The sequence below is a fragment of the Zalophus californianus genome, chromosome 11, assembly GCF_009762305.2.
Source record: "Zalophus californianus isolate mZalCal1 chromosome 11, mZalCal1.pri.v2, whole genome shotgun sequence".
Classification (NCBI taxonomy): domain Eukaryota; kingdom Metazoa; phylum Chordata; class Mammalia; order Carnivora; family Otariidae; genus Zalophus; species Zalophus californianus.
The window spans coordinates 73,010,016-73,026,894 of NC_045605.1; the positions used below are offsets into that span (position 1 = coordinate 73,010,016).

General features: G+C 36.0%; 1 protein-coding gene across 4 annotated transcripts in view; it reads left to right on the plus strand.

Annotated features, from left to right (window-relative positions):
• Nucleotides 1-16,879, plus strand: part of LDHC (lactate dehydrogenase C) — a 46,811-nt gene that overhangs the window by 26,329 nt on the left and 3,603 nt on the right. For all 4 annotated transcript variants that reach the window (XM_027579359.1, XM_027579361.1, XM_027579363.1 and 1 more), the window contains 3 exons: nucleotides 211-384; nucleotides 2,996-3,113; nucleotides 13,970-14,093. In XM_027579359.1, the coding sequence (XP_027435160.1) occupies nucleotides 211-384; nucleotides 2,996-3,113; nucleotides 13,970-14,093 (416 nt within the window). The remainder of the gene's footprint in view (nucleotides 1-210; nucleotides 385-2,995; nucleotides 3,114-13,969; nucleotides 14,094-16,879) is intronic.

Below are 16,879 nucleotides of genomic sequence, written 5' to 3' on the forward strand. Positions count from 1 at the left end.
GGTGCCTGGGTGGCTCAGTTGGTTAAGCATCTAACTCTTGATCTCAACTCAGGTCTTGACCTCAGGCCCCACATTGGGTTCCATGCTGGGCATGGAGCCTACTTAAAAAAATAAATAAATAAAAGTAAAAAATACAATTTATCTATTTAGAAAAGAAAATTGTAGAAGGAAGTTACCATTAATTTTTTTCTAACAAATTATTCCTCCTAGTGGATATTTTGACATATGTGGTCTGGAAGCTAAGTGGCTTACCTGCAACTCGTGTAATTGGAAGTGGTTGTAATCTAGACTCTGCCCGTTTCCGTTACTTAATTGGAGAGAAATTGGGTGTCCATCCCACAAGCTGCCATGGTTGGATTATTGGAGAACATGGTGATTCTAGTGGTAAGTAGAAACCTATTATCATAATGTAATCATACTTCTTGTCTCTAATCATGCTTATTTCCTTTAAAGTCTATTTTTTTCTGATATTAATATAGCTACATAACTTTCATTTTGTTCATATTGCCCTGGTGTATCTTTCTCTATTCCTATACTTTGTCTTCTGTTCATGGATTTAGCTGTCTCTCATAAAATAGTGCACATAGCATATAGCTGTTTTAAAAGTCAATGAGTGCTTCTCTTATCTGGAGAACTTAAACTTAGTGTGATTTTTAAGCAGCAGCATTATTAAGATATAATTCACATACTATAAAATTCATCCATTTAAAGTGTGTAATTCACTGGATTTTAATATAGTCAAAGAGTTGTGCAACCTTTACTACAAGATAATTACAGAACATTTTCATCACCCCAAAAAGAAACGCCCATTCCTGTGGTCACACCCACCCCAGCCCCAACCTACTTTCTGATTTGTTTATTTCAGATTTTTCATGTAAGTAAAATTTATAATATGTGGTTTAAACTATTACTTAGGCCACACGAACCTTTTTCTTTTCTGGACTTAAACATTTAATATCTGCTGTATAGTAGAACTTTCTACTTCTTACAATGTTCTCTAATTGTATCATGTGTGCAAATCTTTCCATAATGTCAATAAACCCATTTTATAGGGAATAGGGACCATTTGTTCATTCATTCAATTGTTCATTAATTCAAAACATTTAATGAGCCCTTCTATTTTCCTTATATTTCAAGGGTCATAGTACAATAAATATTTTTTAAACCATGATAAAATTTATGGTATGCTTTAAAACATTTTTCACTTAAGTATATATAACATATGCAGAAAAATTATACAGAATATAAATTTATAGCTCAATAAATCATCAAATAGTGAACACATCTGTGTAATTACCACTCTGGTAAATGCACTTTCTGCTCTGGCATGCATTTACCACTCTGGTAAAAGACACTTTCATGTCCTCTCTCAATTACTGTCCTTCCTTTTCCCAAGCTAAACTTCTCATATCATAGTATTTTACTTTTAAAAATAAATGTTCCAGTGCCTTAATTTGACCCTGTTTGCTTGTGTTATTTTCTTAACTTGAGTTCTTCCTCCTCAAAGTCATTAAAAATAATTTTCCTAGGTATGTTTTAAGGTCTCACATTTAATATTCCAGAATTTTATTTTTTATAAAGTAGTATATTCTGATTAGTATTGATTTGAATATATTTATTATTCTATTTAGTGAGATTTTCTTTTGTTTCTTTTTTCTTCTCTGCTTTCTACTGGATCATTTAAACTTTAATTTCCTCTACTACTTTGGTTTATACACTCACTTTGTAAGTGGTTATCTATATTCATACTTGACCTCAAAATAGTGTGTTTATTCTTCTTTGGAATAATACATAGAACTTAGAATGCATTAAGTTTGATTGGCCTTGTTCTCTCACATATGTAATTACGGTTGACCCTTGAACGACATGGAGATTAGGGGTTCCAATCCCCACACAGTTGAAAATCTGTGTATAACTTTTGACTCCCCCAAAACTTAATTACTGATAGTCTACTGTTGACTGGAAGCCTTAATGATAACATAAACAGTTAATTCAGAGTATGTTATATATATTATATGCTGTTTTCTTTATAATAATACATGGTTTATCTGCAAGTTTTTTTCAAATTGTTGCACATCTCCAAAACATTTTCCAATATACTTATTGGGAAAAATTCTTGTATAAGTGGACTCACACAGTTCAAACCTGTGTTGTTCAAGGGACAACAGTATTAACTACTTTTTTTGGTTCCATTCTGTTTTCATATCCCCAAACTAATTATTACTATTTAAGTATAATACCTGTCTGGATTTGTGTACATGTTTGCCAGTTGTATTGCTTATCTTTATTTCCTGTATCTCACTCCTTCCCCTGGATTCAATTCTTTCTTCCTGAAGTATATCCTGTCAGTTTTGTTTATGTGAAACTGTTTTAGTTTCACCTCATTTTGAATGACAGTTTAACTGATGTAAGATTTGAGGTTGACAGTTATTCCCTGTCAGCTCTTTGTTACTGTCGAGTAGTGTTTGTTGCTCTTTTCCTTCTAGTTGCTTATGATAGTTTATCTTATCTTATCCTTTTCTTTGTGGATTCTGTAGTTACATCTTGCTTTAAATGCCTCCTATACCACACAATTATGAACAACTTCTACTACGTATTTTTTTAAATTTTATTTTATTATGTTAATCACCATACATTACATCATTAGTTTTTGATGTAGTGTTCCATGATTCATTGTTTGTGTATAACACCCAGTGCTCCATGCAGTACGTGCCCTCTTTAATACCCATCACCAGGCTAACCCATCCCCTCACCCACCTCTCCTCTAGAACCCTCAGTTTGTTTCCCGGAGTCCATAGTGTCTCATGGTTCATCTTACATATTTTTCTAATACTTTATAATTTTGGTTTTTTACATTTCTTTCTTTTGTCCATTTCAAACTTATTTTTATATATGTGTAAGGTAGCAACCTAACTTTATAATATAACCCCATTGAACTCAAAGAACTGATGCAGTACTGGAAAGAAGAGTTTATTCTGAGATATATCTCTTTTAGTGCCCTTGTGGAGTGGGGTGAATGTTGCTGGTGTTGCTCTGAAGACTCTAGACCCTAAATTAGGAACTGATTCAGACAAAGACCAGTGGAAAAATATCCATAAACAAGTTGTTGAAAGGTAACAGTACTCATTCAATGTCTCAGTTCCTTAATAATCAGTCTTAAGAATTAGTTTCACAGACAAAAAGTATATAGTTGATCTTTGCCTTTTGTGAGATAAATAACCTGAAAATCCCCAAATTCAGACTTATATTATGCATAGCTTTCTTTGGGGTTCACTTTTTAAAAGGAAAATCTGCTTATCATTTCACAAGAACTCATATGTGTTTGAGGGTAATATAGCATGGTGATTATGATCATGGACTTTGGAACCAGGTTGCTGAGGCTTGAAACCTGGCTTCATTTATTAGTGGTATGATATTGAGAACTTATTTAAAATATTAAAAGCGCAGTTTCTTCATCTTTTTTTCTGTTGAAGTATAATTAACATACCATGTTATACTAGTTTCAGGTATACAACATACTGATATTCATGGACAATTCTATACATTAATCAGTGCTCACCACAGTAAGTGTAGTCAACATCTGTCATCATACAACGTTATTACAATATTATTGGCTATATCTCTATGCTGTACTTTTCATGTCCATCATTTATTTATTTCATAACTAGAAGTTTGTATCTATTAATCCCTTTTATCTGTTTTGCCCATCCCTCCACCACCTCCCTTCTGGCAACTACTAGTTTCTTTTCTGTATTAAAAGATCTGTTTTTTGTTTGTTTTGTTTTTTATATTCCACATATAAGTGAAATTGTATGGTATTGGTATTTCTCTGTCTTATTTTACCTAGAATAATGCCCTTTAAGTTTATACATACTGTTGCAAATGGTAAGATTTCATTCTTTTTTATGGATGAATAATATTCCACCACATCATCTTTATCCATTCATCTATTGATGGGCACTTGGGTGGCTTCCATATTTTGGCTATTGTAAATAATGCTGCACATCATTTTCCTCATGTTTAAAATGGGGATAATAATAGAGCCTATGAAGATTATTATGAACAGTAAATGAGTTAGTACATGTAAAATGCTTAGAACAGTGCCTAGAAATTATTAAGTGTTCATCAAATGATTTGATGAAAAGAAACATGAAATCAATCAGATGATCAGAAGTTAACTAGGTTTACTTATAAATAAAATAAGTGTCTGACTCTGTATACATCAGCTTTAACCGCACACATGATTTTCCCTCATGCTTTAGTCAAGCATATTAGTAGAAGTTATAGAACTTAGAAATAACTTTTGGATAGTCAAAACTGGAATATTAAATCTACCAAAACATACATCTAGATATATGGGGGGAGGGGCAGAGGGAGAGAATCTTCAAGCAGATTCCCTGCGAATAAGTACAGAGCCCTATGCAGGCGCTTGACCTCATGACATGAGATCATGTCCTGAGCTGAAACCAATAGTTGGACGGTCAACTGACTAAGCCACCCAGGCACCCCGATAGTATCTTTTAATGTACAAAATTTTAAAATTTTCATGAAATCCAATTTGCCTTTTTCTTCCTTTTGTTGCTTTTGTTGTTATATCAAAGAAAGCATTGCCAAATGCAATGTTGTGAAGCTTTTACCATATGCTTTCATGTAAAAGTTTCATAGTTTTAGGTCTTATATTTATATCCTATCCATCTTGAGTTAATTTTTGTATATGGTCTTAGGTAAGGGCCCAACTTCATTCTTCTTCATGTGAATATCTAGTTTTTCCAGCATAATTTGTTGAAAAGACTATCCTTTCCCCATTCAGTGGTTTTGGCACCCTTGTTGAAAATCAATTGACCATAGATATATAAATCTATTTTTGGAATCTCTATTCTATTTTATTGGTCTATATGTTTATCTTGATGTCAGTACTACACTGTTCTGTATACTGTAGCTTTGTGGTAAGTTTTGAAATTAGGAAGTGTGAGTCCTTCAGTTTTGTTCTTCCTTTTCAAGATTGTTTTGGCTATTCAGAGTCCTTGAGATTCCATATGAATTTTAGGATGGGTTTTTCTGGTTTTGCAAAAAATATCTTCAGGATTTTGATGGGGATTGCATTGAATCTGTAGATCACTTTGGGCTTATTTATGTTATCTTTAATTTCTTTCAGCAGTATTTTGTAGTTTTTATTATACAAGTCTTTCACTTCCACGGTTAAGTTAATTCTTAAGATTTATTCTTTTTGATGTTGTAAGTAGAATTGTTTTCTTAATTTTCTTTTTATATTGTTCATTGTTATTGTATAGAAATGCAATTTTTGTATGTCAACTTTATATCTTGTTACTTGGCTGAGTTCATTTATTAGTTCTAACAACGTGTGTGTGTGTGTGTGTGTGTGATTTTTAGAGTTATCTGCATATAAGATCATGTCGTCTGTGAGCAGAGATAGTTTTACTTCTTTCCAGTTTGGATGCCTTTTATTTCTCTCTCTTGTCTAATTGCTCTGGATAGAATTTCCAATACTGTGTTGAATAGAAGTGGCAAAAGTGGGCATTTTTGCCTTGTTGCTGATCTTTTTTTTTTTTTTTTTTTAAAGATTTTTATTTATTTGAGAGAGAAAGAATGAGACAGAGAGAGCATGAGATGGGGGAGGGTCAGAAGGAGAAGCAGACTCCCCGCCGAGTGGGGAGTCCGATGCGGGACTCGATCCCGGGACTCCAGGATCATGACCTGAGCCGAAGGCAGTCGCTTAACCGACTGAGCCACCCAGGCGCCCGCCTTGTTGCTGATCTTAAAGGAAAAACTTTCAGCCAAATTCAGGGGCATTTTCAAAGAACCATACACCATACACCATATACACCATGACCAAGTGAGGTTTATTCCTGGAATGGAATGCAAGTATGGTTCAATATACCAAAATTCATCAATGTAATTTGACACATTAACATAATAAGACAAAAACAGATTATCATCCCATTTGATGCAAAAAAATCATTTGACAAAATTCAACACCTTTTCATAATAAGAACTTAAGAAATAAAAAATTAAAAAAAAAGAAACTAGGAATTAAGGAAACTACCTCCACATAATAAAAGCCATATATAAAGAACCTACAGTGATCATAGTCAATGGTGAAAGACTGAAAGTTTTTCCTTTAAGATCAGGAACAAGGCAAAAATGCCCACTTTTGCCACTTCTATTCAACACAGTATTGGAAATTCTATCCAGAGCAATTAGGCAAGAGAGAGAAATAAAAGGCATCCAAACTGGAAAGAAGTAAAACTATCTCTGCTCACAGACGACATGATCTTATATGCAGATAACTCTAGAAAACCTGAATGTTGAAAAAGAAAACCAAAGCTGGTGGCATCACAATTCCGGACTTCAAGCTCTACTACAAAGCTGTCATCATCAAGACATATCAGTGAGATCATATGATAATTGTCTTTCTCTGATTGACTTACTTCGCTTAGCATAATACCCTCTAGTTCCATCCATGTCATTGCAAATGGCAAGATTTCATTTTTTTGATGGCTGCATAATATTCCATTGTATATATATAACCACATCTTCTTTATCCATTCATCTGTTGTTGGACATCTGGGTTCTTTCTATAGTTTGGCTATTGCGGACATTGCTGCTATGAACATTGGGGTACAGGTGCCCCTTCAGATTACTGCATTTGTATCTTTGGGGTAAATACCCAGTAGAGCAATTGCTGGGTCGTAGGGTAGCTCTATGTTCAACTTTTTGAGGAACCTCCATACTGTTTTCCAGAGTGGCTGCACCAGCTTGCATTCCCACCAATAGTGTAGGAGGGTTCCCCTTTCTCCGCATCCTCGCCAACATCTGTCATTTCCTGACTTGTTAATTTTAGCCATTCTGACTGGTATGAGGTGGTATCTCATTGTGGTTTTGATTTGTATTTCCCTGATGCCTTGTGATGTTGAACACTTTTTCATATGTCTGTTGGCCATTTGGATGTCTTCTTTGCAGAAATGTCTGTTCATGTCTTCTGCCCATTTCTTGATTGGATTATTTGTTCCTTGGGTGTTGAGTTTGATAAGTTCTTTATAGATTTTGCCCTTTATCTGATATGTCATTTGCAAATATCTTCTCCCATTCTGTCAGTTGTCTTTTGGTTTTGTTGACTGTTTCCTTTGCTGTGCAAAAGCTTCTTATCTTGATGAAGTCCCAATAGTTCATTTTTGCTCTTCCTTCCCTTGCCTTTGGTGATGTGTCCAGGAAGATGTTGCTGCGGCTGAGGTCGAAGAGGTTGCTGCCTGTGTTCTCCTCAAGGATTTTGATGGATTCCTGTCTCACATTTAGGTCTTTCATCCATTTTGAGTCTATTTTTGTGTATGGTGTAAGGAAATGGTCCAGTTTCATTTTTCTGCATGTGGCTGTCCAATTTTCCCAACACCATTTGTTGAAGAGACTGTCTTTTTCCATTGGATATTCTTTCCTGCTTTGTCAAAGATTTGAGGGTCCATTTCTGAGTTCTCTCTTCTGTTCCATTGATCTATGTGTCTGTTTTTGTGCCAGTACCATACTGTCTTGATGATTATAGCTTTGTAGTAGAGCTTGAAGTCCGGAATTGTGATGCCACTAGCTTTGGTTTTCTTTTTCAACATTCCTCTGGCTTTTCGGGGTCTTTTCTGGTTCCATATAAATTTTAGGATTGTTCCATTTCTGTGAAAAAAGTGGATGGTATTTTGATAGGGATTGCATTGCATGTGTAAATTGCTCTACGTAGCATAGACATTTTCATAATATTTGTTCTTTCAATCTATGAGCATGGAACGTTTTTCCATTTTTTTTGTGTCTTCCTCAATTTCTTTAATGAGTATTCTATAGTTTTCTGAGTGCAGATCCTTTGCCTCTTTGGTTAGATTTGTTCCTAGGTATCTTATGGTTTTGGGTGCAATTGTAAATGGGATCGACTCCTTAATTTCTCTTCCTTCTGTCTCGTTGTTGGTATATAGAAATGCAAGTGATTTCTGTGCATTGATTTTATATCCTATCACTTTACTGAATTCCTGTATGAGTTCTTGCAGTTTTGGGGTGGAGTCTTTTGGGTTTTCCACATAAAGTATCATATCATCTGCAAAGAGTGAGAATTTGACTTCTTTGCCATTCGGATGCCTTTTATTTCTTTTTGTTGTCTGATTGCTGAGGCTAGGACTTCTAGTACTGTGTTGAACAGCAGTGGTGATAGTGGACATCCCTGCCGTGTTCCTGACCTTAGGGGAAAAGCTGTCAGTTTTTCCCCATTGAGAATGGTATTTGCTGTGGGTTTTTCATAAATGGCTTTTATGATATTGAGGTATGTACCCTCTATCCCTACACTGTGAAGAGTTTTAATCAAGAAAGGTTGCTGTACTTTGTCAAATGGCTTTTTCTGCATCTATTGAGAGTGTCATATGGTTCTTGTCCTTTCTTTTATTAATGTAGTGTATCACATTGATTGATTTGTGGATGTTGAAGCAACTTTGCAGCCCAGGAATAAATCCCACTTGGTTGTGGTGAATAATCCTTTTAATGTACTGTTGGATCCTATTGGCTAGTATCTTGGTGAGAATTTTTGTTTTCTATATGCCTTACAGCTTTTGTTCCTCATTTCCTGTATTATTGTCGTCTTTTGTGTTTAGTTGTTTTTTTTGTAGTGAAATATTTAAATTGCTTCTGTATATATTCTGTAACTATTATGGTTGTTTTCTTTTTGGTTACCATGGGTATTACACTTAACATCCTAGTGTTATAACACACTTATTTGAATTTGTACCAGCTTAACTTCAGTAACATACAAAATCTCTGCTCCTTTACAGCTCCATCCTCACCCCTTTTGATTATCAATTTCAAAAATAACATGTTTGGAGTGCCTAGGTGGCTCAGTCATTAAGCATCTGCCTTTGGCTCAAGTCATGATCCCAGGGTCCTGGGATCGAGCCCAGCATTGGGCTACCTGCTCAGCAGGAAGCCTGCTTCTCCCTCTCCCACTCCCCCTGCTTGTGTTCCCTCTCTCGCTGTGTATATCTCTGTCAAATAAATAAATAAAATCTTTAAAAAGAAAATTACATGTTTGTACATTGAATGCCCCCAAAACAAACTAATAATTCTTTTAACTGCATTAGTCTTTTGGACTTGAAAACAGGAATTACAAACTAAAGTCACAATACTATCTTTTTGATTGCTTTTTAAAAAATGTATTGGTCTGTTAAATTACTCCAAAAACAAAAAAGTAGAATTGCAACCACTGTTACAATATTACTAGCTTTTTATAATTTTGCCCGTGCATTTTCCTTTATTGATATCTTTATTTTTTCATATGGCTTTGAGTTACTGTTCACTTTTCCCTACAGAATTCCATTGAGTGTTTCTTGCAGGTCAGGTCTAGTGGTGATGACTCCCTCAGCTTCTGTGTCTTTGGGGATATCTTAATTTCTCTCTCACTTTAGAAGGACAGTTTGCCAAATATAAAATATAAGATCCTTTGTTGACATTTTTTTTTCTTTTAGGACTTTGAATGTATTTGCCCACTGCCTTCTGGACTCTAAAGTTTCTAATGAGAAATCTGCTGATAATCTTATTGTTTACTTTTCTTCAGTGTTTTTTCTTTCTGTTCCTCAGATTCAGTAATTTCCATTGTTCTGTCTTTAAGTTTGCTGATTCTTTCTTCTGCTTGCTCAGGTCTGCCTTTGAATCCCACTAGTGATTTTCTCATTTTAGTTATTATGCTTTTAAGTTCTAGAATTTTTGGGGGGGTGGTTCTTCTTAGGTTTTCTTTTTAAAAAAATATTTCCATTTTGTTCATTCACCATTTTCTTGACTTACTCCACATCTTTATTTCTTTGAGCATCTTGAAGATAGTTACTTTAAAGTCTTTGTCTAATAGATTTGCCATTGGGTCTTTCTTAGGGACAGTTTCTGTTGATTAATATTTTTCCTTTGAATGGGCCATACTTTTCTATTTCTTTGAATACTTTGTGATTTTTTGGTTGAAAACTGGATATTTGAATCTAATAATATACTAACTCTGGAAATCAGATTCTCTCCCTTCTGAGGGTTTGGGGTGTTTGTGTGTGTGTGTGTGTTATTGTTGAAGGCTGTCTCCATGACAAGGATCAGCCTGAGGTATAATCTTAAGGTCTTTTAGGTCTTTTCTGAGCCTGTGCATTTTCCTGGTCATGCATGGTTACTTTCTAATTTTCCCCCATATATACAATTGATTTTTTATGTTCTAGTCTTTAATATCTGGCTCCCAGTAAGAGAAAAAGAGAAAAATAGAGGGAATGGGGAGTGGATGCTCTCCTTTTAAATTCCCTGGAGTTCACTTTAGCCAGATGGGAAGGGGCTGTTGTACTTCGGGGGGAGGTACAACAACAATGGCTGCCTTTCTTTTTCTACACCTCTGTCATCAGAAACAACCCATCAGCCATTAGAGCACAGATCCCTGATGTTTAGAGGATGGGGTCCTTTTTGCCGGCTGTGCACAAGCTGCTTGGGGAACATGTGAACAGCTGCTTGCTGAGGGTGGGGGATGGGTAGCTGCTACTGTGCTAAGAGCTGAAATTGGCTGAAGTTAACTACAAATTACCACTGGAGCCTTCCCTTGAAAATTTCAAGCCTTCAATAGACTCCAGAGTTCCAGATTAGTTATATCAGACAGATTTTGGCACAATAATTATTGTCTAGGTGGGGAGATAGAATCCTGGTGCTTCCAGGGTGCCTGGGTGGCTCAGTCATTAAATGTCTGCTTTTGGCTCAGGTCATGATCCAGGGTCTTGGGATCGAGCCCTGCATCAGGCTCCCTGCTCAGCAGGAAGCCTGCTTCTCCCTCTTCCACTCCCCCTGCTTGTGTTCCCCCTCTCCCTGTGTCTCTTTCTGTCAAATAAATAAATAAAATCTTTAAAAAAAAAAAAAAAGAATCCTGGTGCTTCTTACTTCACCATCTTTTCAGAACCCTCCAGTGCTTAACTAATTTTTTTAACCTAAAAAATTTTTTGTACAAAAACATACCCAAAGTCATCTTCCTAGATAGTCTTGCCTTTTTGGAAAGGATCCATACCTACTGTTAACCTTCTACCCATGATACCTCCCCATGACCTTAGGTGATTATCTTTGTATCATATATTCCTCAGACTTCCTTTGACAAACGTGTCTTCGATATTTTATACATAGAAAAAGACAAGCTAGTATACCTCTAACCACCAGGATCTATACAACAGGTAATCAAAATCACTCACAGATGTTTTGGTAATCCTTAGCTAATTGGACTATCCTATTTTCCAATTTTATTTACTATCACCTTATTAAATGTATTGAGAGACTCATTTGATTGTGTATTTGATATTTCTAAAGCAAATTTATTTCCTCTTCTGGCCAATTTATTTCCACAGGGATTACATCAATTGGAAATTTTAGGTAAATTTCCCCAACTATTGTTCCACTTTGGTAATTGTTATCGGTATTTCATTTTCTTTCTTTCTTTCTTTTTTTATTTTAGAGAGAGCAGGCATGTGGCAGGGGGGAGGGGCAGAGGGAGAGTGAGAGAGAGAATCTTAAGCAGGCTCCACGCCCAGCATGGAGTCTGACTCGGGGCTTGATCTCACAACCCTGAGATCATGACCTGGGCCAAAATCAAGAGTTGGATGCTTAACCAACTGAGCCACCCAGGAGCCCGTCATTTTCTTAAATTTTCTTAAGGGAAACTACAAAACTTTGTTATACCAAATAGCTTTAGATAAGAGATTAAGTTAATGCCTAGCAAAAAACACCTATGTTAATATTATAGTAGCATTTCCTATCCTTCTCAACACAAGTGTCCTTTACCCATATACCATATGTTTCCAGATATAGGGGCCATTAGAGGCCATTTCCCAGTAAATGCAGGAATGACCTGATTTGGAGGCAGAACTACAACCCAGCCACTAAGGAACATGTTTTAGCCAATACTGGTTTCCAAATGTCATGGAGCCGCCCATCTATTTAAATGTTGCAGGGATGTTACAATATTGGCCTTTGTCTACCCAATTCCTAATCATTGTACCACAGTGAATGTTAGTTTCTTTCTAATTTAAAGTATGATACCTAATTTAAATAATGAGTAAGGCCACATTTTCTACTGAAGTCCTGTGTGATTTAAATAACAAATACTGCAACACAATACAGATCAGTACTCATTCCAATTAGTCCTCCCAACAGTGCAGTGTCCAAATTAAATTATTTGCCCCTTGGTCATTTAGCAGAGGATCTATAATTATAAGAATCCTCAGGATGCTGCTAGTCTTTATCTAAAAACAACTCAACTCTTTTATGTTATAGCCTCTGATTTTCCAGTGGCTAACCAACAACTGCAGGGGAGTGACATCATGATTTTTTAGGATGTCCCTCCAGGTTTTTAATAGAGCAATCACTTTTTGTCTTAAGATAGTAGCCTTAAAACTGCTTGTTCTATTTGCTCTCTTTACCTTTCTTTTATACCAGCAGTTTTATTTTCATTAGGATGGTTAATAACAACTAAAGGATTATATTTTTAGCCATTTTTTTTCTCAACCCTTTTCTCTTTGTCAGTCCATTTTGTTAATTCCTGAGAGGGTGGATCTGTCATCCAGATTCTACCGGTAAGATTTTTCCCCAATTATCTACTGCAGAGCTTTCCTCTACTCCTACATCATCATTCAGTCAATCACTAGGCAGCAGAGTCTCCCTCTCTTTCCTTTTATTTACCCCACAGAGTCTTGGTCATTGAGAGTCTGAAAGTTAATCCTAAATTTGACAGCAATCTGTATGCCTTCTAACTGTGCCCTTGATTTTAGATTGACATTCAAATCATATAGAATATCACAATGAGTACAGTCCAGTCTCAACTATCTTGTGCTGAGGTTGTCCATACACACATCAGTCTTATATTTTGCTACCAAGTGTGTTGTGTGCAGTCCTAGGGACTTGAAACTGTACCTACATGGTTGTAAGACCACCTGATATGCATAATGATGCCAAACATTCCTTTTCCTGTTCTGGATCCTTTTCTCAGAACTAAATAAGCTCATTGTTAAGTTAAAACTTCTTTATTCTTTGCCTTTGACTATCAAACCAAATCTGTTGGTGGCAATACAGAAATATAATACATATTTATCGTAGAAAATAAAATTCAGAAAAGTGTAAAGGAGATACTATCACTTAAAAATAATCACAAATAGGGTGCCTGGGTGGCTCAGTTGGTTGGGCGACTGCCTTTGGCTTGGGTCAGGATCCTGGAGTCCCGGGATAGAGTCCCACATTGGGCTTCCTGCTCAGCAGGGAGTCTGCTTCTCCCTCTGACCCTCTTCCCTCTCGTGCTTTCTATCTCTCATTCTTTCTCTCAAATAAGTAAATAAAATCTTTAAAAAAATCACAAATAACTTTGTGGATTGATGCAATTCTAAAGTTTTTATAAACATGAATGATGTTTTTTATGAACCTGAGATAAGAAATTGTATAATTTTAGTACTGTGCCTTTTTCCTTTGAAAATGTATCATGAACATTTTCCCATATTTTCATATATTGTTGATTTAATGACTTGTTCTTATGAAAAATATGTATACATGGCTTATAATTATATAAAGTTACATTGGCACCCTAGTAACTGTTTTAAGTGGTCTGCAAGATGTATATGCTAACCTTCAAGATGATCAGATTCTGTGTTTGGATACTTAAGCAACCATAAAAAATTTTTTTTTAAAAATTTCATCCTTAGTGGCACATATGCCCTAGTATTCTGCCTTTATGATAAGAGAAGGGTGGGTTAATTATTATTTAAAGTGAATAATGAAGTTTATGAAAATAGTATAGAAACTTTTATTGCCTAGAAGAAGTTCTAGAAGAACTCTCTGGGAGTGGCATTGACATATAGGTTACTTCAAAATGGATGCTTGAAAAATAATATGTTTTCTCTGAATTGATTTGCCATGAATTTGATTTTCTTACTTTCTACAACCATAGTGCCTATGAGATTATCAAGCTGAAAGGGTATACCTCTTGGGCTATTGGACTGTCTGTGACAGATCTGGCAGGATCAATTTTAAAAAATCTTAGGAGAGTGCATCCAGTTTCTACTATGGTTAAGGTAGGCTTAAATTGTCTCTTCATTTATCATCTTTTCTTTAATATTAGTTGAGTCCTTATGTGCCAGGCATATATACATTATACAGGCATTGAGGATATACTGGAGAACAAAAAAGGCCCTGACCTCATAAAGTTCAATTAAAGAAATGGACTTAATAAAATAATTACAAAAGTATATAATTACAAATTACAATAAGTGCTATGATAAAAAACTACCAAGTACTTAAGAGTATACAGGAAGAAAATTTAACTACCCTGGGTAGAAGCATGGGTGATGGTAAGGGAAGACTTCCTAAGGAAGTAAAATGTGACCTATTCTGAATAATGAGTAGGAGTTAATTTGGAAGGCTGGACAGACAGAGGGAACACATGTACAGAGGAACGGAGGTAGAATTAAGTAGAGGGCACTTGTGGATCTGAATAAAAGGTCAGTTGTTGAAATGCAGAGAGTGAAGGGAAGTGCATGGTGAGGCTGAAGAAGTAAGCAAGGTTCAGCCACTGAAAGCCTTATAAAAGGATTTGAGTCCTTACCATAAGGGCTATGGAAAGCCAACAAAAGAACTTAAGCAAGGGACTGGCAAGTTTTCATGTTAAAAATATTTCTATGGCTGTGACAGAGGGAACAGATTTGAAAGGGACAAGAGTAGACATGTGGAAACTTGTCAAGAGGATGAGCAGTAGTCCAGAACAGAAAGGATAGTAGTGGAGGTAAAGAGAAGGGGATGAATTTGAGAGACACTGTGTTTAGGAGGTAACATTTATAGGACTTGGTAATGGAATGAAGTGAGAAACAAGGAAATGAAAGGTCATTGGTAGGTTTCTATTTTGCACCATTATATAGGTAGTGATATCCACCGAGGAAGGGAATTCTCAAGGAGAATCAGATTTAAAGATCATGTTTGCAATTATGGACAAGTTGAATTTCATGTGCCTTTGCAATATCCGAGGGGAAGTAGGCAGTTGGGTACAAGCTTCTGGAACTCGTAGAAGAGTTTTAGGTTGGAGTTCTAAGTGTGAGTCAGTTTGGAGAGAGACAGTTCCTGAAAGGGAAAAAGAAGTTCTGTCAACAACAACAACAACAACAACAACAACAACAAAGAGATGCTGGACAACTGCAGACAACAGATATCCCTTACACTTGGTAACAGCAGTTGGGAATTTTAATGAGCTTGCCTAAGGTGAGTATAATAAAATGAGAAGACAGACTGAGATTGAATCTTGGGGAATTCTGGTGTTGAAAGTTGAGTTTATAGTGTGAGTCCACGAAGTGACTAAGAAGTGGTGGCCAGAGAGTTAAAAGAAAAACCAAGAGAAGAGAATGTGGATTCATGGTAACCAAGAGAGAGGAGGATGCTTTAAAGATGAAAGAATTGGTTTTCAGTTGATTGATGTTGAGAAGTTATTTAAATTAAGAATAAAAATTTCAGGAGGATAAAGTGACAGAGGTCATGGATAACCTGTTTAATGAAGTAATAGGAATGAAAGCCTGATTGGAATACACTAGGGTTTTCTTAACCTCGGCACTGTTGACTTTGGGCCAGATAGCTCTTCATTGTTGTTGGAGGGCTGTCCTGTGCATTGTGGAATGTTAGCAGCTACCTGTTAGATGTCAGTAGCATGCCCTCTTTCCCCAGTTTCAACAATCAAAAATGTCTCCAGATATTGACAAGTTGTCCATTTGGAGGGTCCCTTGAGAACTTTTGAGGAAATTAAGACAAGCGTAAACAGCTCTTTTGAGGTATTTGGCTGTGAAGGTAAGGAAAGAGAGTAGTAATTGGAGAGGAGAATCAAGGCCAGGCAAGTTTGTGTTCTTTTTTTTTTTCTTCTTTTTTTAAGATAAGATGCTGATAGTAAAAGAAGATATTGAAGATAGAAGTAATAAGCAGAGGGGGTGGGATCCAGAGCATAGATGAAGGTGTTAGTCTTAGAAAGGAGGAGAGAGAGCTCTTTGTTGTAACAGGAGGTAATAGAGGATAGGCAGTGAATCATGTAGATTTCTAAGTTTGGCATTGGATGCATCTGATGACCTCTGTCTTTTTAGTGAAAAGAGACAAAATCACCTACTGAGAATCAGGGGATGTCTAGAGAAGTCAGATGTTTGAGAATATTTGAAATCATCTTTGTAGATAGTGAGAAATAGAATCTGACCCCCCAAAAAGCAGAATTACTGTTAGGTGGATGCTTATTTGAGGTTGGTATGAATTAATTAATTAAGATTAATTGTAATGTAAGTTAAAAATTAACTTTATTTTGTAGTTTTCTCCAGGGATCTGAGCACAGGAATGGAGAGAAAAGATTGCTGAATTCATGTGGGTGTGGGTTTTACTTGCTGGAGCATGAAAAGGGGGGGTGGGGTAGAAAGTAGAAGGGAGGGATGGGGGAGGTGTAGCTTTTGGCTTATACACATGTTAATAATGGGTTGACTTTCTGCTAAAGGGTCACAGACAAAATTCAAGACCTTTGCCCTTAAATATGATCTACATACAAATGAATAAATTATAAGAAGAAAATGAATAATAAGGAATTTAAGAAATATTTATAAACTGAAAATTAAAATAGGGCAGAGAGTCTTATGTATGGTGAAAGAGTTACAGGATGAATCATGGGATCTAAGTTGGATATGGAGGAATCCTCTAACAAGGTCCACAGTAGGATCCTTGGGGTGGGAAGAAAAGGTTCTATGAGCTGAAGAAGTCAAGGGACTTGGTTATGGTTAGTTTATCCACATGGACAATGAAGTCACCAAGGTTAATCATAGAAATTGGGACAGAGAGGAAAGATTGTAAG